The sequence below is a fragment of the Apostichopus japonicus genome, chromosome 11, assembly GCF_037975245.1.
Source record: "Apostichopus japonicus isolate 1M-3 chromosome 11, ASM3797524v1, whole genome shotgun sequence".
NCBI classification, from domain to species: Eukaryota; Metazoa; Echinodermata; class Holothuroidea; order Aspidochirotida; family Stichopodidae; genus Apostichopus; species Apostichopus japonicus.
The window spans coordinates 16,203,554-16,229,114 of NC_092571.1; the positions used below are offsets into that span (position 1 = coordinate 16,203,554).

At 37.6% G+C, this 25,561-nt stretch overlaps 1 protein-coding gene across 7 annotated transcripts in view; it reads left to right on the forward strand.

The window, feature by feature from the left end:
- The window catches only part of LOC139976288 (uncharacterized), a 101,600-nt gene that overhangs the window by 31,208 nt on the left and 44,831 nt on the right, over positions 1-25,561 (forward strand). For 5 of the 7 annotated variants that reach the window (XM_071984940.1, XM_071984941.1, XM_071984943.1 and 2 more), the window contains one exon: positions 4,824-4,997. In XM_071984940.1, coding sequence (XP_071841041.1) covers positions 4,824-4,997 — 174 coding nt within the window. Of the gene's footprint in view, positions 1-645; positions 1,214-4,393; positions 4,540-4,823; positions 4,998-25,561 lie in introns of those variants that run through there. The other 2 variants (XM_071984945.1, XM_071984947.1) reach the window with 2 other exon arrangements.

Here is a 25,561-nt window from a genome sequence, read left to right on the forward strand (position 1 = left end):
CCAGTGGCGTCTTGGTAGGCTAGGAAAGTGACAGATTTTTCAGTAAACCTTTAAAAGCAACAGATTTTTCAGAAAACCTTTATTATACATTGTTATCTTCTAACCGCAAATGCAGCATCAAATACATTTTAATGAACTGAACAATTATTAATTATTTACTCCTCCTTGGGGATGTAAGGAAAGGTGGGGGGAGGGGGGGGGGATTGGGTTGCACTTTCCAGGAAAATCACTACAAAGTTTCAAAGTTCCCTGAGTTGAACTTGCTTCAAACAGTGAGTAATCGGTTAAATATTTACCTTACCAAAGTGCAATACTTGGATATAAGTTATAATAGTATCGCTTTTACTTCTTTACCAAGTGATGAAAATCATGTGGGGAAGTCATTGATTACAAATACGGACAAAATAAATACGCTCAAGGCGAGTGGTTCAGTCATCATCGATTGAGTGGTATACGTGCGTGTACATGCAAGCTATTCGCATGTAAAGTTGTGATTACCTACAATTTGTGTGTTCAAATGTGGTTTTACTACTACATCCACCTCATGCTGAGAAGCAAATATTTACAAAAGTTTCACACTGGATTGAAAATAGTGTAGGTGACAGGAAGTTACTGGCAACCAACACCACAGGGAAGGCTGCAAGACCGAAAGCAGTGATCCGGAAAGTTGCAACTGTTTTAGTACTAATATTAGCCGTTTTCAGTTTCTCGTCGTTGTTTACCGCAGGGGTGAAAGTTATGCAGTCAATTCATGCTGATGATCTTGTTTACAGTCATTTCGGTTACGTCGTCTTCGGTTTGTCGTACAGTGCTCGGTAGTCTGTGTTAATCTTGCACAAAACGAGACGCGAAGTAGTCTGAGATATTCAGCAATTGGGAAAGTCGTATTAAGGAGATATATAATTCAGGAAACGTGCTCGGTTGGAATCCTATCAAAATTGCCCGAAGGTTTTGAAGACCAACACCGGAAGTCCTTTATTATTTAATCCCATGAATTGGTCTTTGTTGTCCTGGACTATTGGCTATTTATACAGATCTGTTATCTGTACATTGTTGGTCTTTAATTCAGATGCAGCAGGAGAAAAAAATAACTTTGTGTTTTTTGGTCACGCTGAAAGGTTTTGCTTAAGGGCTTATATTGACCAGACTGCCTAACGTAGTAGAGTTCTACACATGCAGATTATTAACTATGGTTTATGACGCATCTTTACAGGTATTTCACTTTTTACAGCTCTTATTATATGGGCATATTCATTTGATTTTCTTTCTGTTTTGATTTTCTTCAGAGTTTATTTATATCCCCTCCCCCCTCCCCCCCCAAAAAAAATATATATATATTCTGTTTTTGACTTCCTCCTGTTTTGGAATGTACTTCTTGTTTTGAATTTGTTACTGTTTCAAATTTATATATTTCTCGTTTTGAATATTGTATTAAGGTACCTGGCAAATTGTCAGTGGTAATGAATGTCGTAACCGATTCCACTATTGCTGCTCGGTGGTTATTCGTACATGTGAGAATTGACCAAGTCATCTCTAGATGAAGATTTAATTTCACTTCTGTCCAGATTGCCCTCTTCATCATTGGTCTAGACCTTCTATACTTGTAGTTGAAACATACTGTATGTACCTATTATATACAAGCAAGAACATGGTTTTCAATATGATGGTGAGGGAATGGGAGGGGGGTGCCCACAATGGACCCTGACCCCTTGAGTTGGTTTGATGTTCCCATACCTTAACTGGGCATATATTGAGACAGTATTGAATTCCCAAACTTTGGTGAACTTTCAATTTCAGGGCCTCTTGATTTGATCTAGGAGAGATTTTAATCTGTATTGGTGCCTTTAACTGTGAGTAGCTCTGTGTTGTTTTTGCATTGTTCAGTGAAGAGTGACCATGTCTGTTCAAAGCTTTTGTTAAGTTAATTGAGCCATGCATTGAATGTATAGGCACACCTTGTGTTTAAGCATATATGCATTGTCATTACTACAGTAGACTGACCTACTGTACACTGTAGTAGATATATCCAGTTAATGGAGGGTCATCTGGTGCAGATTCTTACAGACTTGACTAAGGTTACAAACTTGCAGAGATGAGATACTGTAGTTGAATAGTCGCCATAGCGCTGCATGCCTTGACAATTAATAATTGAGAATGCTAGTATATTTACTCAAGATTGTATTTTATGGGGCCCTTGTCTACCTCTTCTCAATTGGTCATGGGTAGGCTAGCTTAAATATTAAATAGTTGACATATTTTTTAAAATCTTGAATATAAGTTTAGTTGAATTTGTATCGCTTTGTTGTTGTTTCTTGTCAAAGCTACCTCTTTGGCCTACAGTATGTGATGAACATGTTGAAGGGCTATGTTGTATGCCTACAGTATGTGGTGAACATGTTGATGGGCTATGTTGTAGGCTTACAGTATGACGTGAACATGTTGTAGGCCCACGGTGTGTGATGAACATGTTGAAGGGCTATGTTATAGTCTTACAGAATGTGGTGAACATGTTGTAGGTTTATGCTGTAGGCTTACATTATGTGGTGAACATATTGTAGGTTTATGTAATGTTGTAGGCTTACAGTATGTGGTGAACATGTAGGCCTACAGTATGTAGAGAACATAAAAACTATAAAACATTCAGAATATTTGAAATTAACTATTTTAAATATTGTGGTGGATATCTACCACATCACATTTTAATAACAATTTCAGCTTTGGCCTTGATTCTTTTATGTAAATTAGGTCTTAGGGCTCATTTGTAACATATATTCTATGAAAACAGTTGTAAGACCTATAAGTTCTCTGGTTTAAACTTTCATAGCATCAGATTTTCCAAAGCAACATAATTAATTAACCAAACAATTTTTAGGATTTTCAACATTTGTTGTGACTTCCATTGGTTGATACTGTAGGATGCAGTAAACTAACGACCAGCTACTTGAAATATTGAATCAAGTGGATGACAGGGCATTTCACTGATTTGTGCTCTCGACGATATAAAGTATGACTCAAAAGTTCATCATAATTGCACTTGCTTATACTTGTTAATATGCAATGGTTGCCCTTAAACTCTGATATTTATTTTTAATCGATTGAGATGCAAATGTGAATGGATTTCGAGGCACTGAGTCAAGTTTGAAATGAAATCGTCAACTTACTGGTTATGCTATTAGAGTGGGGTACCATTAAAAGGAGCTATATAGAAGAAAAAAACAATTACTAGTTAAAAAATAAAAACTCCTTTTGGCCATTCTGCTGTGAAATCATTGTTGTTAACGATTGGCATAGGCTGGATACTATATATATCAGGAGCAATAACCGTATCCGAGACAATTTGTTGGCAAATGGTGATTACAAAAGACTTTTGTTAAAAGGCAATTAAATATTAGATTCGTTCAGAACACCGGAATCTCTCTTTTACTCGGCCAAGTGCAAATCAGCTATGACTTTTGTCATTTTCTTCAATAGTGCTCAAACAAAATTTTCAGTGCTTCGTCACCACCCCCACCAAGCATACCAAACTGCTTAGGTAAACATCCCAGTCATATCCTGTAAATTATATCAGGGAGTGTCAACTCCCTGTTTTCCTTTCTTTCTTTACGTTGTGCCTCGAAGTGAGTAAAAACCACTAATACAAGGTTTATACAGCTTAACACTGAACACAAGACTTATATTGTAATTTTCCGGTCGGTCGAGAGTAGTAAGTACAGTATATAAGCCAAATCCTGTTTATGGGTGAGTGGATACTGTCAGTTGATTGCTGTGTGCAAGAAGGTTATTCATCTTTGCATTATTTCTGGTAACAAAGTAACCTCTGCAATCGAGAATAGGTTTGGAATGTAATGTAGCAATAACAGTAACTTCACATGAGCCAGAACTATGTCTATGACACATCTACAGTATGTGAGTAATATGAAGAATAACATTCCCATAACAAAGTTAACAAATAACAATAACATAACTCTCACATTGTTTGGAGACTACCTGAGTGGATGGCTTGTGGACATATGAAGTCAATGAAGCCCTCTTCCCCCCCCCCCCCCCCGCCCCCCTCCTTATTTTATAGCCTTTTGGTAGAGCAAATCAAAGTATTCTGAAACCCTACATAAGTAAGTGTTGAATAAATACTGCTAGTTTTACATGAAAGAGTTTATTCTTCTTGAGCAGCTTATGATGTAGTGCAGCACCACTCCACCTCAGCAAGTGGTTTCGTATTGTAGTTTAACTGTCTTCCCCAGGCTAGCAAAAAGTACTATTGAACTTGCAACTCTGCCACTGGCCTGCATGGCTGGCCTCTGTGCGAAATATGACGAGAGCATGCACGTATGTCACGTCTAAATCTCAGTGCGAAGGCTCGGGCGAGTAAACTCGACCATAATTTTTGAGAGATTCGCAACTCTTGCTAAGCAGCCCAGTAACGACTTCTGTGCATTTGGGTATGCAACTGCATTGGTATTCCAGAATCATTCGGGAATTAACGGGAGTCGTCCAAGTCTAATTCGTGTATGAATATTCATAGGGGTTTGAGCAGAGCCTGTAGGTGATCATTCATCAGATTCTTGCATATTTTAATTTTGGCATCTCAGTGTATATATATCTATATAATACAGTACATAAGTTGTATATATAATGTATATGTAGTATATAAATATATATATATAAAAGTTGTATAATATATCATATTTATGTAGTATAATATATTAGTTATAACAATGCGTAGATGGATTGGAAGTGGCTGTATATATACACAAGACTGTTAAAGACCAGACAGAGTTTCTGACAGTTAATCAATAATTGTCTTTCTTTCTTAATCCACACAGAAATCTAACAAAGGCAGCAACATGGCTAAACCGGGTCATGAACCGGCCAGACAGACCAGCAGCGGGGGTCACATTATACCAGCCTCCTCCCTGGACATACTCGACAGAGAACTTGGTAGGGGGGAGTTTGGCAAAGTTATGCAGGGAATATGGACCAATTCTGAAAACCAAAAGGTAAGCTGCAGAACACTAATTTTCTTTAGTTTTAATAGAACTTTCTCAGTGCCTAATCCACAAAAGGGATGAGTATTTTTTGAGAGAAAGTTTGTTGCATGTTGGTAGAAAGAAGAATATTTTTTTGGGGGGGGGGGGTGTAGGTTTCTGTTGCCAAGTGTATTTTGAATGTATTTTGTCAAGCACAGTGTAATGTTTACAACTCTGGAACCTGCACACCGTAGGCTTGTATGTGGCTTGACAGGCATCGAGAAGAGAGTACCGCATCCGTTTGCGAGTTTGCTTGGTCCGAAAATACTAGCAGTGGCAGACGTAATTATTGACAATCATCTTCAAAAGCCTGCTGTTCTGAAGCAGAAAGTACCATCCTTCTTTCAATTTACCATAATTTTTAATTTCAATCCCATTTTGCTCAAAATTTAATATTTCTATTAAATGACATATTGTACAGATTGTAAGGTGGGAAATGGTTGAAACTTCTACATGGATAGAGATATCGATCCTTAAATACTGTAAGCGTCTGCATGGTTATTATGATTATTGCAATTTTCCTTATTTTCTGGGACTGGAAGAGGGGAAAAAATTGATTTGAAGAGGGCAGAACCCTGGCTTGGAATGTAGATGATGATAAAGTCCCTGGTTGTGAAACTAAATCCATCAGGCATCATTTCCAGAAGGATGAAAGCTATGGCTCTCTTTGAATGAGTTTTTGTTATGTAAAGTGTTTTTAGTGAAAAGAGCAGACTATAAAAATATGCTAAGAGGATAGATCAAGAAGGAAAAGAAGGCAGCTAAAAGCTCCATGCGCCCCCCCCCCCCCCCTCATAAGAAGATTACTGACATGAGTACAAAAAGCAGCTTTATTAGGTTTTGATCTGTTACTTTTCACATGCTTTATGATGTGTGGGTGTAATCTGCACATGGAAACCAAATGGTGACTTTAATTTGATCTGTCACAGGTTTATTTTCTACAAATTATCAAAGAAAACTTAGTACAAACTGATGTTTTACTTTACCGTACAATCTTGTCAGCCAGGTATTACAGGATTTTCAAACATGCTATTGCTGGAAAGAATTCATTAAGACTATGATAATGAATATTTAAAGTAGTATTAGTTTAATATGACCACCTCATAAAGTGAAATAAGGAATTTTACAGCTCCCACCAAAGTTGAGGTACAGTGACCAAGTTTTCTGATGTTCCATGGGACCAACAACATTTGCATTTATTCATGTGCGTAGACTTAGGTGCATCTGCTATGAATATATTATAAGGAACGGTAATTTATGTATCTACTATGAAAAAATTTGATGCTACCTGGCTGATTTCATCTAATGTGAAATTAATGTAAGCTAGGCTCAGTATATCTGAGCACTGTTGTTAGGTAGGCTAGTTGCAGCCTCATCTGTGAAAGTGTTGTAAGCTACAGTAGGCTCAGTATATCTGAGCACTGTTGTTAGGTAGGCTAGTTGCAGCCTCATCTGTGAAAGTGTTGTAAGCTAGGCTCAGTATATCTGAGCACTGTTGTTAGCTAGGCTAGTTGCAGCCTCATTTATGAAAGTTATGTAGCTAAAAAGGAAAAGGAATCACAAAGTCTATGGGCTGTCTGCTCGGTTCTTAAAAACAAAATTCATCTCAAAATAATCAACTGTGTAAAAATCTTGCTTCGTTCTTATAACCAAGGGGAAAAAAAGACTTTTTTGTAATTGGAACTTTTGCTTGTAAATATCTGTTGTTATTACAAGTCAAGTAAAAATTTGCTTTTAGCATAAAACCCTAAACCGTTCAGGAAATCAATTTTGATGTAATACAGATAACAATACAGCTTTTATATTTCCTGAGGTGAGTAATTGTTGGGATGTGTGGGTGTTAGAATCTTACCACCAAACCGTCTGTTACCAAGTATCATTGATCAGAGAGACCACTGTTGTTGCCCATGGATGAGTCATGTCGTGTAGATTTTTATGTACTTATTTGGTAATATTAAAAGATTCTTTTAAATGGATAGATCATTTTATTGTTTTACCAGGTTTGGAAAAAATTCTCTTGAGGTTAAAGGAATTATTTTAGAAGTCAAACAGGGGAAGTAGGAATGGTAAACCAGGCATTTGGAAAATTGCCAGAAAATATGGGAGCAGAGATGATGACCTATTGTAGGTACCTGAGTGGTTTCTGGTAAAAAATCTGTGATCATTAAAACAGACTTATGTAGGATTCTGTGCCTCAGAGAAGTTCCATCCCATCTTAAAGGGTGTGAAGACTCGCGCAAAAAGAAAAGTCTCATGCCGGTAATCTGACCTAGTTTCGAATGAGGTGTAAGGGAAGTGTTAGACACCACCATCCATCCCAGAAAATACGCACACAGCTTGCTACCTTCGGTAATAAGACACTAGTGTACAGCTCTGCGGTCAATACCCACAGCACAATGTACAAATGATACAACGATGGACATCTCAGGTCCAGCTAAAGATAACAAGGTATCACGTTTCATTACTGTCTGCATTTTGCAGCGACAAGCAGAAAACTTCACTTGCAAGCATTGGAAAGTTAACTTTTTCAGAGCACGGCACAAGGTTTGGGGCGAGTCTTCAATGCCTTTAACGAGGAAAGCATTGAAAGTTAACTTTTTCAGAGCACGGCACAAGGTTTGGGCCGAGTCTTCAATGCCTTTAACGAGGAAAGCATTGTATAGCTCCAAATTATGCAAAACTGTAAAGACCACCAACGTGTAGTGAACTATGATCCAAAGAATCATATTTTTGTTGTCTTGCTAATCGAAAAAGCGGTCCTCCTCAAAAAAAAAGTTAAGAAACTCAAAGGCATGTATATATTTTATTTCCCTGGAATTTTTGTGTATTATCTGAAACTCATAACAACAGTTTTGTGTACTACATTAGGTCATGACAAAAATGAGGTCATTTCACTGTGATATATGTCCTTCTCCCAAGGGTTTAAATCCCTGCCTTTTAAAAATGTTTATATAAGAGGGAATTTCTTGTCTAGGTCATATCCCAAAGGGGATATGACAGAAACTGTATTTAAATTAGAACAAAGAAGATTGATCTGCTTTGCCGTCTGCCAAAAAGTAATCTTCTGATGTAGTTAGAAGACTTGGCAATCAAAGGAGACATTTGACTATATTTGTTTTCAGCTACTGGAATCAAACCCACTCATTCAAAGAGATCTTACTCATTTTAGATAACATAGTACTGTAATTCAGTGTTAGAAGGAAAGATTGTAGTACAATGTGGTTTGTGGCTGGCTTCACTTTAGGTAGTTAATCTAGTACTTTTTCAAGGGGATAGGAAGCCAACAGAAGCTGATTTGAAGGAAACCCTATCCAAAGTATCCATGTGATATATATTTATTGGATGGATACTAGCTTTTACAAAGCCCCCTTCTCTTTTGGATGACTATGGAGTTTTTAAGATACTACTGATGCAGGTGTGTAATCGCTGCATCCCCAGCCAACTAGGCCCCCCACCCCCTCCCCCCGCATCTGACAGACGACAGTGTACCTCAGCATCAAGACTGTTCTCTGATTCTGAGGGAAGGAGGAACACTTTCCATTCATCACCACCACTGCAGGTGTTTCGTAACCATTTGAAGGAACGGAACCAAAGCCCAGTTCCCAATCCTCAAGTTAGCAGAAATATCAGATTCAAGGAAGATGTCGCTTAACAAAGCTGAAACGTCGGAAACGTCAATAGAATTTGGTTTCTGGTTGGGATTTTGAACCTGGGGTGATATTTGGGACAGACAGGCATGTATGCATACCGCTCATAGCTTAACCGTTTTGGAATTTTCATAAAAGTAATTTTCAGGGTTATTATTAGAAAAAGCTACTATCCTCAAAAAGATAGCCCCAAAACAGGCTGTAAATGACAACAAAATATCCTTATCTCTGATAGATAGTTAATTTGTTACAAAATGTAGTTTTATATTGAAATATTCAGATTTAATCCATTTTACAACTTGACAACTGTTCCAATCCCCATCCACAGTCAACATGAAATTGATTTAACTTGAAAGCACCCCTTCTCCCTCCCCCCCACCCATCCCAACCCTATTAGTTTTCTTTCATTTTTTTACACACATTGGGTATGGTGTTTCAATCAATTTAATTACATCTCTTTGAATTTTTGACAACCTTCGTGCTGGTGAAACAGGAATTTAAGTTGTGTAACAGACAATTGAACAACCATGAAATGCAGTTAGCAACTGATATAAACAACACTAATTAATGTACTTTGTTATGTGTAATATTGTTGTACTTGGCTTATACTGTCACTTCCTATCTCCCTGATTGTCAAGTTGTTAGGAAATCACAGACGGAAACTGATTAGGACAGTTTCCCTTTATTGTGAAACCTACTTTAATACAGTATTCCATTGCAGGGCAGAGCTTCCACATCGATCGTCTTAACGACGGCTGAGTTGTTATCCCAAAGGCAAACGCATGTCCTCTTTTGATCAAAGCATGAGGTAACCATTCCACCGCCGCATGAGTTTGTAAAAGCTTTCTCTTTCTATGTTCTTGTCTGTGCGAAGTAATTTATGTTTTGATTTGGAAAAAAGTTGTATGTATAAAGAATAAAACTGTTGCATATTGTATTAGCCCCTCGCCCCTCCCCTGCCACTGGCAGACAGAATTACAAAAGAATCATAGTGAACAGTACATTAATATATGTATATATGGGGTATAAGATAAACAGTTGAAAATTGTTGATCAAAAGGTTGCAGAAGAAAGCACCATTTTCATCTAAGCACCCTTCATTTTCCAACAATTTTCTCAAAGGGGGAGGGGTCTTTCACTTCCCTGAGACTCCTCTCGTGGACTACAACACATCTTGTCTCCCCCTCTCGCCCCCAAACAAATATGGTGGGTTTCACCCCGGTCTACAACACCTATATCCGAAGTGATGTTTAACATTATTAGCATCAGAGGAAGTTAAGTACTGATTGGCACCGTTCCTCGCTTCCCACGTCTATTTTAGCGTCGGAAATGTTTCCCTTGAGTCGAATCAGGAGATGCGTTGTGTTACATCTATTAGCACATTACCTCGATATCAGATGCAGTGCGATGTACATTACATTATGCTGCGAATGAATTACGCTGGAGTGTGTGGCGATCACGAAATCCTCCCATAAATTAAGTACTAGGCTTACAATGTTTATAGTTTCAGTCAAACATGTATCCATCTTTGAGGCCTGCCACTTTATGAGAGGACAGAAACCTGCTTTATGAAAGAATCTAAGAGTTTGAAGAATAACAACAAAATTTGAAACGATATAAAGAAGAAGAAAGAAACAGCTGCTGTTTTGAGTTTTAAGAGAAAGTAGAAGAAATTCTTTTTGTGTGGTAAAAGGTCTCTACTAATTTTGAGATGCTACTTGTTGTAAATATTGCAAAAAGTCTTCAGAATGGGCGATTTGAAAGGACGATGAGGAAGTGGGTGTTGAACTGGAAGTGGGGACAGGGGAGAGCGAGGACTGATGTTAATAAATTTGGGACAGGTCATGGTAGAATGGAGAGCATGTGTTGTTTAGAGACAGGTAAGTATCATCATTTATAAAATATCCAAAGCAGATATGTTGGGGGGTGTGGGGGAGGGAGGGAAGGGGGAAGGTGGAGGTTGGCAGGGTTAAGGGTTGCTTACTTGATTAAATAATTCAATAAAATTGTGGGACATATTTCTTATAACCCTGTAAAGTACTCATTTTAATTTTTCATTCCACGACACTCAAGGCATCACTCGTAGTAAACTCTCTCCTCAACGTTGTCTGCACTTTCTCATCTACTTTGTCTAAGAATATTGTGGGGAAATTTGTCAGCAAAAATGTGAAAGATTTCTTTTTGTTTGGTGGTTATATCGATCATATCATATTTAATATTGTTGCTAATAGCAATGGGGGAGGTATGGTAGACACAGGTCATTTCATAAGCCATAGTTCATTCATTCAGAGGTTATGGAGAGGTGTGACTTCCTTCCCTGTCTACCCCCCAAAGTACTTGTTTTTTTTTTATCATCATCTGTTTGGGAAAAAGTCTTTCTGGAAGGGTTTTGAAATCGATGCAGGGTAATTATTATCCTCAGCCTGTAAACAAACCTGGATAATGTCAACAATTTTTTTGAAAAATCTGATGTTTTTTCTTTGTAGGTTGACTCTTAAAAGGAAACTTTCAGGCTTTTGAATGATGTTATGCTTTGTGACGCTAAACATTTTTTTTTTTAAGATCACTTCCTCCTTTAGAGGGAGGAGTTAGAACTGTATTAGTAAATAGTCCCTGGATGTATATATTATAGATATTAGATAGATACCATACAGTATCAAAGGGTGAAATTTGAGTAGGGCAAAATATATCCCTAGTATTTCATAGAAACCATATCACCATTAATCTACAGTACCTTGGCTACGCGGTAGGTATGAGAATAACATGATAATCGTACTATAGTTGTCAACAGATGTGTGGAGCTGCAATAGAGACAGTGGCGGAGCGTCCATACAGTCAGGGGGGCGGATGCCCCCCCCCCTGACGGACTCAAATGGACTGCTGGCGCCCTTTTCAGCTCTTTATCACTTTTATTCGCGATTATTGACTTTTTTATTGTGTTCTAATCTACAGTACCTATTGACATTTGTCACATTTTGTTGGTGTAATTTGGCGATGACACCTATTTATTCTTCGTTTATCTGCAAATTAGCCAGGCCTGGAAAGGGTCAATTCCGGCGATCTAGGGAGTATCTTTACTCAAAAAATCTCTGTACGCTACACGACAACCTGTGGTGGCGCTCCGCTTAGATAGTGTCGAAAGCGCCCTTACAGACCATTTTCGCCCCTCCTGACCAATACCCGTAGCTCCGCCACTGAATAGAGAAGAAGGATAAATTATCCCTCCTTATATGAAAAACTGTATTGTTGTACAAAGGTCATACTGTAGAATCAAGGGTGGAACAAGAAAGGTATACTGTCCCTGGGTGTAAGATACCATTTTGTCATAAGTTCAAGGGTGGAGTTATGGTATCAAGAAAGGTATGTTGTCCTGGGTGTAAGAACTATGCCATTTTATCTTAGCACCAAAGGTGGAGTTAAGTAGATCAAACAAAGTATATTATCCCTGTGTGTAAGATACCATGTCATCATTAGTTCAATGGTGGAGTTACAGTACGGTACTGCGAGAAATGTATATTGTCCCTGGGTAGACAATACCATTTTGTCATAGCTGCTTGGGTGGAGTTCAAGAGTGGAATCACAAGTTGTGACGTAGATCCATGTTGTTGGGTGCATTATGCAGATATTATACTATACCCATAAAGTTACAGTTAAATATTTGTCAAGCAACAGAGGCATCAATACTCCTTATTAGAAATATTAAACTACAGTATTTATTAGCTCTCATGTCGAGCGTGGGATTCTGCATTACTCGTCATCATGTTTGCAGTCAACACAGAATAAGTACACTACTTACAAGTGGGTGAATTTTTGTACTGGCCTCCTGGGGTAAAGACATTTCCGTCTAAGAAAAGTAGGACAAGTTACAAGTTTTTTAAGCTTAAACAGAAGATATGATCCTTAAAAAATTAGTTTAACAATAGAACTCAAATATCAGAATACCAATCTGATTTGATAATTAAATTAAAAACAAGATGTATACAGTTCAAATTTCTACCAGTTGCATAAGAATATATTTCAAATGCAATACACATTCTACATCAAAGTTTGTGTGTACTCTTCCTTAATACAACCTCGGTTTGTACAGGTTTTTGTAGCCCAAACATGTTGGAAACCGGATCAATCCGCTCCCAAAAAAACAGAAAAAGAAGAAAATTGACAAGATTGATGTAAGGTCTTCTCCATGTTAGAATGTTGTTTATCAAGTATAGAGTAGGTTTCAAGTTCATCTCCTGCACAGTTATATATCTCTCTGTCTCCTTTTCCCTGCTTGTTATCTATCCAAAGAAATTTATTTTTCAGAGGGAGAAAGGTCACAACAAAACTTGGAATTGTTTATACTGGTGTGTCTGGCATTGTGTCTCTCTTGATGAGAGAGATGTACACCCTCCCAGGTTTTGTTTTAATCTCGCATTTTGCTGTTGTTGCATTAGTGTACATTATTGTAGGACAAGTGGCGTCAGTCATCCTACTACACACAGGCAAGTAGAGGGTGGGGGGGGGGGCAAAGGGGGTGACCGCCCACCCCCTTGAGCAAATTTTTTTTGTATGTTTTTATGATATCGCTAGTAATTTCAAAATAGAAAATGCTTAGATGCAACGTACAAGGCCTGGGAAGTGCCATTTCCAGCGATCTGGGAGGCATTTTCGGCCAAAATTTTGTGTACGCTTTGCGCCAACTCATGGTGGCGCTACGCTTAGATAGTTTCCAGTGCCGAATCTATGGCTGTAATAGTTTGCCTACAGCTTCGCTCCTCCCTTGGCAAATTCCTCGCTCTGGAAATCTTTAATGTTTATATACCTAAACAGCTACATAATTTCTGCATCCCATCTGCAATTTAGACATGGCCGATATTCTGTGTTCAGTTCTTCAATCTACAACTTGATTTTTCCTTTAATGGTGGTGAACACTGTATTGTGATAGTTTAAATGTAACACACACCCTTTAAATTTGTAACGCCTTTCTCCTTTGAGGGCATTTCTGTCAGTAGCAGCACTCAGAGATTGGATGTGGACATATGCTGAGTGGAAGAGAGCGTGAGAGACCGGCAATGTGCGAAATAATATGCAAAGATGTTCTAATTGCTTCTAAGGCAGTCTTTTGACCTAAATTTGGCACCTTAGCTAGCTTGTCTCAACACCTCCAAGGAAGGGTTTATTCTTTAACGTCAGTCAAAATTAATATTTGATGACATTTGGTATTCTGATATGTATATTATGTTAGCGTTATTGCAATGCTTGATATGACTGTCACAACATATTTTTTTTTCTTGAAAATGCCCTTTTGATGTTAAAAGTATAATTTCATCAAGCTCAGAGCTACATTTTGCACTTTGAGTTGGCCAAGTTTTCTGATGGTATTGAGATACAGATAGTATGAAAATCTTAGCAAGTTTCATTCTATAAGTGGTACTGTCCAAAATATAGATTCTCTCCCTCCTCCTTCAGCAATACCTGCCATTCTTTCTCACATTAAAGAGGGTGAAACTAGTTGCTCTAGTTTTGCTAGGGCAGTCTTCTACTCAAGATGTCTTAAGATGGAAGGCTCTCTTCCATTATCTTGCACCATAGTCGTCCCTTTCCCATCCTCTCCTCCTCTTGCCCTTCCCCTATCATCACCTTCCCTTCCCAACCCTCTCCTCCACCCTCTCCTCTTCTCCCACCCTCACATCTCCTTCCCACCCTCTCTTCTCCTTCTCCACTCTCACCTCTCCTTCCTCATCCTCTCCTCTTCTCCCACCCTCACATCTCTTTCCCACTCTCTCTTCCCGTTCCCCACCCTCTCCATCCCTTTTCCATCCTCTCCACCCTTTTCCCACCACCTCCTCTCCAGTACAGTCCAATCACACCCTTTCTCCCCCCCCCCCCCACCCCGCTACATCCACACTAATGGTCTTACTGTACAGTGAATGTACCATAGGTGAAAACCACTTGTCTCTGAGTAAGTTAAGTCTTTGTTTCAGTATGCAATATATCCTACATGAATTTCCCCCAAACATAAGTTCATCATTTGTTTACACATGTGTGTATCACATCAACATCCAGCTTTGTACCCATTCATCGTGATGCATGCCAGTTGGCACTGCTGGTCGGTGGTATTAAATGGCTTAACAATCTGTGTGCTCTGTTCCAGATGTGAATCCTTAGGCAACACTTTCCTTGACCTTATTGGCCATTTCAAAGCAAAAACCCCGATATCTGCATATAAAAATATATGTGTTTGAGTAGAAAATAATAATGACAATGAACTGATTGACCTTGGAGAGGTGTCAAGGTATTATTTTGGTATGGATTGTCAGTTCATTTTACTTTGACTGAGTCATCATACTGTGTTAGTTTTAGACAGATGTAGTAGTAGATATTAATTAAATACACAATGGACTGATTTTTTATTATCAAACAGATTTTTATTATTGAATTTTGATGTTCAAATGTTGCATGACAATGACAGTTTTCCAGTCCAAAATTGGGATTGTAAAGTACTTCATTAGCTTTGTTACATTTTTATTTTGATTGATGAAATCATTTAAATAAGTCCAAAATGTTGGAAAGTTGCTGATTTGCTGGGCCAGGGGGAGCAAGGCTGTTTTACTTTAAAGATTTGTAAAAAAAAAAAAAATCTTTTTTCATGGTTGATGGTTTATTGTTACCGTGCTTGGAACAACTGTGTTGTTCATAATATAATTTTTTTCCCTTTTACACTGTTACTTCAAATTAATGTAAACTGAACATTTAAAAGTGATTTATTGCGTATAATTTTAATGTACTGTTGTGAAACTAAATTAGTTTTAAATTAACCATGAAGGAATCCACCCACCCATATATTTTTGTGCATGTGTGTGTCAGCTGTCTTTTCTTGTGCCAAATTCAGTGTTTTTGAGACAAAATTGGAAACAAGATCCTTCGACATTATTAATATACGGTGTCTAATAGGAATGAAAGCTGTCAAGCCGATATAAGGTTACTTAATCTTATCTGTAGTGACGCAGCGTTTCATTTATCTCACAACTTAATATTTAAAACAGTGATGTTATTACAATTACCCACTCTATATATGGCTGGGTTTGTTTGTCAGGACTGTGAAATATGAAAAGGTAGATTATGTTCCTGAAAAACAAACAAAATTAATCAGGAAGAGTGTAAAAATAAACTTGGCCATCAATTTTCTTTTTCCTTTTTTTAATTTTTAAATTTTTTCCCCCTGATCATTGCAATTCAAAATGGTGTACAGTAAAGCCGTTGATGTATGAGTATGAATGACTGTATGTTTGTTTTGTTATTGCATCGAGTAATTCTAATAGTGGTCCACGCTTGAAGAAAAGTAAAAAATGGACAGGTACAGTAGATGTAGATAGAGGGACAGACGAACAGACACATTTTGTGCACATGTATACAACAGTTTTATTCTATCTTGGTATTGTACAGTACTAAAGAATTGTATATTGTAACACCATACACATGTACTAGTCAATCTACCAACAGAGTTGCCACTTTTAGCACTAATAACAACAGCTGTTTTTGTTTAATTTTTGGTCAAATTTTATTTTTAAAATTGTTCGATTTTGCTGTATCAACACCCTGATTTTTGTTAGAATTCGACTCAGAAGTTCAATGGCAGTGCAAATCATTTCATAACTTTTGATACTCTCGGTTTGTATGAGACTTCGTTAGCAAGTCCAAAATTTCCTGTTTAGTGTTTTCTATTAATATTTTTATTTTTTTATTTGGGGAGAAAAAAGCATGTAAAGTGGATGTCACTGCCTGACTAAGGAACTATTTGTGCAACATTCCGTTAGGATTGATGAAATTGCTAGAAGAAAAATTTGCTACGTCAACTCAAAAAGCATACAGGTGTGAAAGAAGAACAGGTCTGTAATTTCTGTGAAGAAATAACTGTTTGGTATATCTGGTTAAACTGGTGAATTAAAGTTTTCTATTAACAACAATGAAGTATTCCGATAAAACTGTAAACAATAACATTCTTTCTCTCTGGTGGGCGATTCAAAGTTTCATTGAAAGCAATTGTGTTCGGAACGGCATTCCTTCCATTGTGTCACGACTGGATCGAGTCACTAAAATATCAAAACTGTAGTGACTCTAACTTAGATCTCTGCAAGGGCGGATCGAGGACTACATGAATAATTATTTATATTTGCTTTAGAATGATGCCTAGTTACAAAACGATGCAAAAAAAAACAAATACAGTTCTTACCGTTACAATATGACGTAGTAATCTGGAATTTGCAACCCCTTTTGTGTACCACCCCATTGAACAATCATTTGTCGTCATAATTTTCCGACTCATTGAAAACACAGTTCAGATAATACCATGCATTTTTTTCTTAGCAATTGGTATTTGTACCCGTATCACCCCATTATGACAAACTTTTATGCAATTAAACTGAACCCTGTGAAGCGGTGAATTTAATTTAGCTAAGTTACACCACTTTAATACCCTGATGGGGTTTTGTTTGTTACACATGTATGTATAGCATGAGTCATGTACTGTCTCATGTATTAAATCTTATGTGGTACATTTCTCTTAATCATCCTACAATGTGTGCTGAGCAAGTGAGAACTGAATGATTAATAAGGTCTGTGATTTGAAATGTACATATCTTTGTAATTTCATCGTGCCATCAGATTGCACAGCAGCCATCCTTGACATGGTTATATATATTTTAGTGTTCTCATTTTGGGGTTAGCAGTTTTGAAGCTTTTTTTCTTTTTTCTTTGATATTAAGCAGCGTATTGAGAGCACTGTATTATTTCTTTCAGATTTGATCAAGTATGTTCATGCATTGTTGCTCTGTATCAAAACACTTGGTATAGATTGTAGCAATTGGAAAATAATTAAAATAACCTAAGTGTTCGTATCCTAGTCGTTCCTTCCTCCGTACATACTACCGCCAACGTCCCTCTTCACCTTATCCATTTTTCCCTCCCATGCTTGCTCAGTACCCACCTAGCCATTCCTTACCCCATTTGTTTCTTTTGCCTTCCACCTCTCCTGATTTTTATCCACTCCCCCTTCTCCTTCACTTCCCATCCCCTCCCATCACTCCCTATGTCATATTCCCTCCTACGTAACCCCACTCTGGAGTACCTCGCCCCGCCCCCCCCCCATACTCTTTTCCCCTATCTCAACACTTTCACACGATTGTGAAAGCTAAAACTTTTAAATTAGCAAAAGGTGGCCAGATAATGAAGTAGACAAGGATACTGTCTGAATTCAGTTATTTTAGGTCAATAACCCAGTCTTCCAGAAACATGTCTGCTTAAATTTGATGGGACCTGCTTAATAACTTAGGTTAGAGTTTGTAGCAACAGTGGGTTGTTAATTTCATGTGTTTGGTTTTGAGAAATATATTAATATGGAGCAAACATTTAGGGAATAAACTAGTTCTCATATATTGTATAGCATGTTTTAATGCTCAGAACGCTCCCTTACAAAATACTTTAGTTCCTGTGTACCCACAAAAAAAAAAAAATTGCTATATATCTTTGCACTTGTATAGCTAATTTCCCATTTTACATAGCCTTGTGCGATGCGATATGGGATGAATTATTCCTGGTTAATGTGTCAACTTTGTGTGAAACATCTATTAATATGTAGCAGAGATTAATTTATCATTTTAGTTTGATCAGCTTTACTATGAAACTGTTGGTAGTGACATTAACTATTAAGGTATAACATAGAGTTCTAAACTGTGAATTAAGTGTTCCTCGGTTATTGTAGGTCACCCATACCTGAAGATAGTAACAAAAGGTTTCAGAATAGAACCAACCCTTCATTTTATCTGTTTCTATTTTTGCCTACCACCCCTGCCCTGTCCTGCTACCCCTGCCCCTGTCTTTACACCTACCACCTCTAAAATTGATATTTTACACTTCATAACAAGTCATTCTCATCCCAAAATATTGGTAACTGCCTACTCGTTTAGCCAAATGGTGGAAAGCTTAGCTTAGAAACATGAGAACATTTGCTCTCTTTTGCAATGAGTCAATCTCCATGAAATGAACAAATTTATCACTTGCTAATTTCTCAAGGGAACATGTCAGCAGGATTTTCATTTTCCAATTTCTATCCCCCCCCTCATACTAATATATTTTCTCATGAATCGTAAGGACTTTTCGGGGCATCATATTTTGTTCAAGGTCGTGCTGGATTTTTAAGGTGTATAGTTTCTTGTCGAAGGGATAAACTAGTCCTCTTTAGCACCTCAGTCTAGTACTGATTGCAGCCTGAAGCTATTTATTTAAGAGCTATGAGACTTTATACAGCACAGCGTGCGAGTTCATCTGTAGAAGACGGACTTACGGGTAGCAATCGGAAAGATGTGAAAAATCTATGCTTACAGTGCTAATGTGATATATGCCGGCGACACATGAACATGATGCATACACACAGATATACACTTATAAACATGTGTACATACAAAGCATACATGCATACTGTATATACAAACACATATTAGGGGCATGTTAAGGGCCATTGCAATGCAATGCAATGCTTTCTTCAGTTTGATATTGTAATTCACAGCCTGTACTCCCTCACCTCATGTAACCTCATGCATTACCCTTTTTACCTCATTAGGTTCCCCCCACCATTCTGTTCATTCACCATGCAGAAACAATTTCCTACCTACGTATCATATTTACAGCATTTGCTATGCGATTATTTCTTCACTATGACTTTGTATTCTCATTTGACAGAGAGGCTTTTACGATGTTGTATTCCTTTCATTAGGTGCCCCCTCCCTCCGTTCTGTTGAGCCTCCATGTTAAAAGCAATTTCCTACCTATGTTTGAGATTTACGGGCATTTGCTATGCGACGCTCTCTTCACCTTGATTTTTATTCTCTTTGGACAGAGTCTTTGGACAGAGGCTTTTCCGATGTTGTATTCCTTTCATTAGGTCCCCCCATTTCCCCCTTCCGTTCCGTTGAGTCTCCATGTTAAAAGCAATTTCCTCACCATGTTTTGCGTTACCAGCATTTGCTTTTTGGTTCCTTGCTTTAGCAAAAGGAACCTATGCAGTCAGGTTGGCGTGTGTGTGTGTGTATGTATGTATGTATGTATGTATGTGTGTGTGTGTGTGTGTGTGTGTGTCTGTGACACTTGCTTGGGTACGCTCTATCTCAATAAGGGAATGTTGGATTGAGGCCAAACTTGGACTATAGATCCGCCATATGGAGAAGGTGTGCCCTATTGTTTTTGGTGCCCACAAAGGTCACCAAAGGTCAGTTATGGTCCAAAAACCGAAAATATTAAAACTGCAATAACTCCCAGTGCCAATGTGCGACAAGATTGATATTTTGGGACAAGTTGTGAACTGGTTAGGGGAGCATTTTCAAACTTAACGGTCATGTGATCCGAGGTCACCAAAGGTCAATTAATGATAAAAAACTAGTATTTTTGCGATAACTTGAGAACGAAATGTCTGTTAGGGTTGGGAGTTGCCTCAACGTGATCCAATTGTCGACCCGCATCTGGGTGACCCTTGACCTCAATTTGACCTCTGGTGACCTTTTCGTGTTTTTGGGATTTTTACAGTTTCGATGCTATTTTCAGATGTCAAAGGTACCTTCTGATCATAAATGTCAATAGGTTGACCCCGTGTGACCTTTATGTGCGAAGTTATATGGGGTCAAAGTTTTTCGGTCGGAGTTAGGATGGTTGTACAGACTTTTCGTTTTGTTTTTTGGAATCAAGAGATTAAACTACATCTGAAACCAAGGTCAAAAGGTCAAAGGTCACATTAGAAAAAATGTGCTTATTTTGGGAGGAAACGAGCAAAAAAGAAAATGTTTGGTTTTGATGCTAGATTTGGATATCAAAGGTACCTTCCGATCAAAAATGTCAATTGGTTGACACCCGTGTGACCTTCGTGTGCGAAGTTATACGAGGTCAAAGTTAATTTTCACACATTTAATGCAACAACTCCCAGTTCCAAGGTGTGACATGGTTGATATTTTTGGACAAGTTGCAAATGGTATAGGGGAATATTTTCAAACTTACCGGTCATGTGATCCGAGGTCACCAAAGGTCAATTAATGTCAAAAAACTAGTATTTTGGGGGTAGAAAATGGGCAAAGAAAAAAATGTTTGAATTTTTATAGTTTGATGCTCTAATTTAGGTCTCATCAATCAAAAATGTCAATAAGTTGACCCAAGGTGACCTTTGTATGTTAAGTTATATGAGGTCAAAGTTAATTTTCAGACATTTAGTGTAATAACTCCCAGTGCCAAGGTGTAACACAGTTGATATTTTGAGACAAGTTGCAAATGGTATAGGGGAATATTTTCAAACTTAACGGTCATGTGATCCGAGGTCACCAAAGGTCAATTATTGATAAAAAACTAGTACTTTTTGCGATAACTTGAGAACAAATTGTCCGTTAGGGTTGGGAGTTGCTTCAATGTAATCCAATTGTCGACCCGCATCTGGGTGACCCTTGACCTCAATTTGACCTCTGGTGACCTTTTCGTGTTTTGTGGATTTTTTACAGTTTCGATGCTATTTTCAGATGTCAAAGGTACCTTCTGATCATAAATGTCAATAGGTTGACCCCTGTGTGACCTTCGTGTGCGAAGTTATATGAGGTCAAAGTTAATTTTCAGACATTTAATGCAATAACTCCCAGTTCCAAGGTGTGACAAGGTTGATATTTTTGGAGTAGTCGCAAATGGTATAGGGGAATATTTTCAAACTTAACGGTCATGTGATACAAGGTCACCAAAGGTCAATTAATGATAAAAAACTAGTATTTTTGCGATAACTTGAGAACAAATTGTCCGTTAGGGTTGGGAGTTGTTTCAATGAAGTCCAATTGTCGACCCGCATCTGGGTGACCCTTGACCTCAATTTGACCTCTGGTGACCTTATTAGTGTTTTGTGGATTTTTACAGTTTCGATGCTATTTTCAGATGTTAAAGGTAACTTCTGATCATAAATGTCAATGGGTTGACCCCCGTGTGACCTTCGTGTGCGAAGTTATATGAGGTCAAAGTTAATTTTCAGACATTTAATGCAATAACTCCCAGTTCCAAGGTGTGACAAGGTTAATATTTTTGGAGTAGTTGCAAATGGTATAGGGGAATATTTTCAAACTTAACGGTCATGTGATACAAGGTCACCAAAGGTCAATTAATGATAAAAAACTAGTATTTTTGCGATAACTTGAGAACCAATTGTCCGTTAGGGTTGGGAGTTGTTTCAATGAAGTCCAATTGTCGACCCGCATCTGGGTGACCCTTGACCTCAATTTGACCTCTGGTGACCTTTTCGTGTTTTGTGGATTTTTTACAGTTTCGATGCTATTTTCAGATGTCAAAGGTACCTTCTGATCATAAATGTCAATAGGTTGACCCCTGTGTGACCTTGGTGTGGGAAGTTATATGAGGTCAAAGTTAATTTTCAGACATTTAATGCAATAACTCCCAGTTCCAAGGTGTGACAAGGTTGATATTTTTGGAGTAGTTGCAAATGGTATAGAGGGATATTTTCAAACTTAACGGTTATGTGATACAAGGTCACCAAAGGTCAATTAATGATAAAAAACTAGTATTTTTGCGATAACTTGAGAACAAATTGTCCGTTAGAGTTGGGAGTTGCTTCAATGAAGTCCAATTGTCGACCCGCATCTGGGTAACCCTTGACCTCAATTTGACCTCTGGTGACCTTTTCGTGTTTTGTGGATTTTTTACAGTTTCGATGCTATTTTCAGATGTCAAAGGTACCTTCTGATCATAAATGTCAATAGGTTGACCCCTGTGTGACCTTGGTGTGGGAAGTTATATGAGGTCAAAGTTAATTTTCAGACATTTAATGCAATAACTCCCAGTGCCAAGGTGTGACAAGGTTGATTTTTTTGGACAAGTTGCAAATGGTATAGGGGAATATTTTCAAACTTAACGGTCATGTGATCCAAGGTCACCAAAGGTCAGCTAATGTTAAAAAAGTAGTATTATGGGGGGAGAAAATGGGCAAAGAAAAAATGTTTGAATTTTTACAGTCATGCTCTATTTAGGTCTCACCGATCAAAAATGTCAATTGGTTGACCTCCGGGTGACCTTCAAAAGTTCAAAAGTCAATTTTTTGACATTTAATGCAATTAAATCTCAATGCCAAGGTGTGACATGGTTGATATTTTGGGACAAGTTGTGAATGGGGTGGTGGAACATTTTGAAACTTCAAGGTCATGTCATCTGAGGTCACCATTGTTATCATATCTGTTGACACGCTTGTAGGTCTCTTATATTTCTTACATTTTCGACGCCATATTTAGATCTCAAAAGTGCCTTTTGATATAAAATCTGATCACATTTACGGTGATCACAAAAGTGTTGGCTATAGTGTTGGTTACTTTATGGGAACATGTAGGACAATTACTTGGACTATTTCAGCCCAATCTTGCTTGAAAATATGATGTGTATTGTCATATACCCCAAGCAAGGAACCACAGTGCCCTTGGGCTCTTGTTATATTGGTTCTTCACATTGATCTTGCATTTATCATTTGGTCACAGAGGTAATTCCCACATTGTGTTTCTTTCATTAGGGCTTTCTCAATCCTGTTCAGTGACCATGAAAAGTAAAAAACCTTTTCTTACTGTTGATTAAAGTCCAACTCCCTTCTTTCTTTTAGTATTAATCCTGTCCATACCGTCAGATTTCATTGAATTTCGGCAGTTGTCTTCATAGAATCTGACGACAGAAATTTTGCTGCTTACAGTAGCTCTCAGATCAGCTGCATTTTAATAGTTCCGGCCGGCTGTGGAATGTAGTCGCTGTTTGTTGCTATGGTGACTATCTAGAAAGAATCCTTAGGATGTAGTCAGGTGATCTGAACTCTAGGTTGCAAACCAGGTAAATGTGTATTAGTAGCTCAGTCTAAGACTTCTTCTTTTTCCTCTAAATTTGTGTCCTTTGATCTAGAAAAGATTTCTTGAAGAGTTCTGAGATTCTGTTGGGATGGGAGTAATACTATAAGGCAGAGGTTTGAGGAATTGTTTAACATTAAATGGAATCATTTGGTGAGAATAGTGCGAGTACAAATATAGTTTGATCAAAGTGAAATCTCATTTTGATTAATACTCGATAAAACTTGATAAAACAATTTGGTAAAATTGTCAGAAATTGACCAAAATTTTCAACAGCCATAGAGCAAATTCAAAACAAATAATATATACAACTTGACATGCTTGTATAATATTTAAGACAACTAAATTGCTTTCTTTATTGTCCAGCTTTCTTGAGAGAATAAAATGCATTCCAAAGCCAATGTCAAAATTGCAATTTCCAGGAAAATTAGTTTGGTGCAGTTTTGTCATTTTGATACATAGTTAATAATCATAATTGATCATAATTTAATTTGATCATGCTCGGTCATTGAAAGTTTATATATTTAGTTGGTTATCATTATTATTAGTTTAGTTACTACCATCATACAAAGACAGAACTCCCAGACAAGGCTTCAGTCAGGATGTACTACCCTGATATCATTGTAACATGGTTGTCGTTGCCATGACAATATATATATATGGATATATATGAAACCATATTTATATCCCCCAGGCACTTAGGAATGCTTGACAAGTATTAAAGCAATTATTGTGACCTCAGTGGTTTTGAACACTACATGATAGTGTCTGCAGTCTTGAGTCTCTTTCGTTGGTATTATGAGTGCAGTCTTACATCTTAGAAGGTTACCAGTAAATCAAATTATCGTCCCGCAAGGAAATTTATGTTAAAGGAGATACAGGGGTATAGTATCGTACTTGGACTGTAACATAGGGAAACAGAAGGTACCATATTCTTGAAAATATAACAGGTTACCTTTAATCCACAAACAACCCTACTAGGAAAGATCAAGCAAGTCAAACCTAATGCATATATGCAAATGAAACAGTTATACATTTGCATAAAATATTTCAGCTGGATTTCCGAAATTCCTGTTGCTTAATAAATTCGTTGGCACCATGATGCTTCATACTTTGGTCCTTTATTATAAATGTTTCTTTAATAATTTGATTGTTTGAATGATACATTCTGTACAAATGATACATGTACCGATTTCAAAGTTGGTTCTCCTTATCCTCTCAAAACCTCAATAAAAACAGATCATTTACATGTTACACACACACACGTTTTGTTTTACACTGACACTTTATTTTATTTTAAAACAGTCTTCCATTTGGTATTAAATAAGAAAATTGAAGCATACTGGAGATGAAATTACAATATTATTCTGAATTTTCAGAAAAATAATTTTGTCAATTTTGGAGGATCTTGACTTTAAAGTGCAAACCACATATATACAGTGAGTCTTGATTGAACATTCCCACACAAAGCAATTGTATGATATCACCTCGGGAGGGAATGTTCAGGTTTAAACATAAGTTATAATTGGCTGCACGTTGTTGGACCAAGGAAGAATATAAGGTTCTTTTTTTTGGCCGATTTACCGTAGAAATGGGCCTAGAACTACTGTTATAAGGAAGTGAATGGCGATCACGATTGTTGCGTTACACGTTTTTCCGCTTGCTATGTGTATGTGAAGCGGCCATGACCCTAATCCTGCAAACGAACACACAATTACACGTGTCGCCTACTTTATCAAAAGAAATCCTTCACATCTGTTGTAGGTGCCGCAGAGGTGTTGTGTACAATCATCATGTGGAAAGACAACTGTAAACAAACTGACATACTATCTGATTGTTCTGGCTTTGAAATTATTCTTATTTTGAGTTTGTTTTCCATTCAAGAATTTAAAAAAAATTTAATTCCAATTGGGAGGGAGATATCACAGAGATAATTAATCCCCCCCCCCACACACACACACACAAACACACAAGGCTGAAGACTTGAACAAGTCTAAATATGA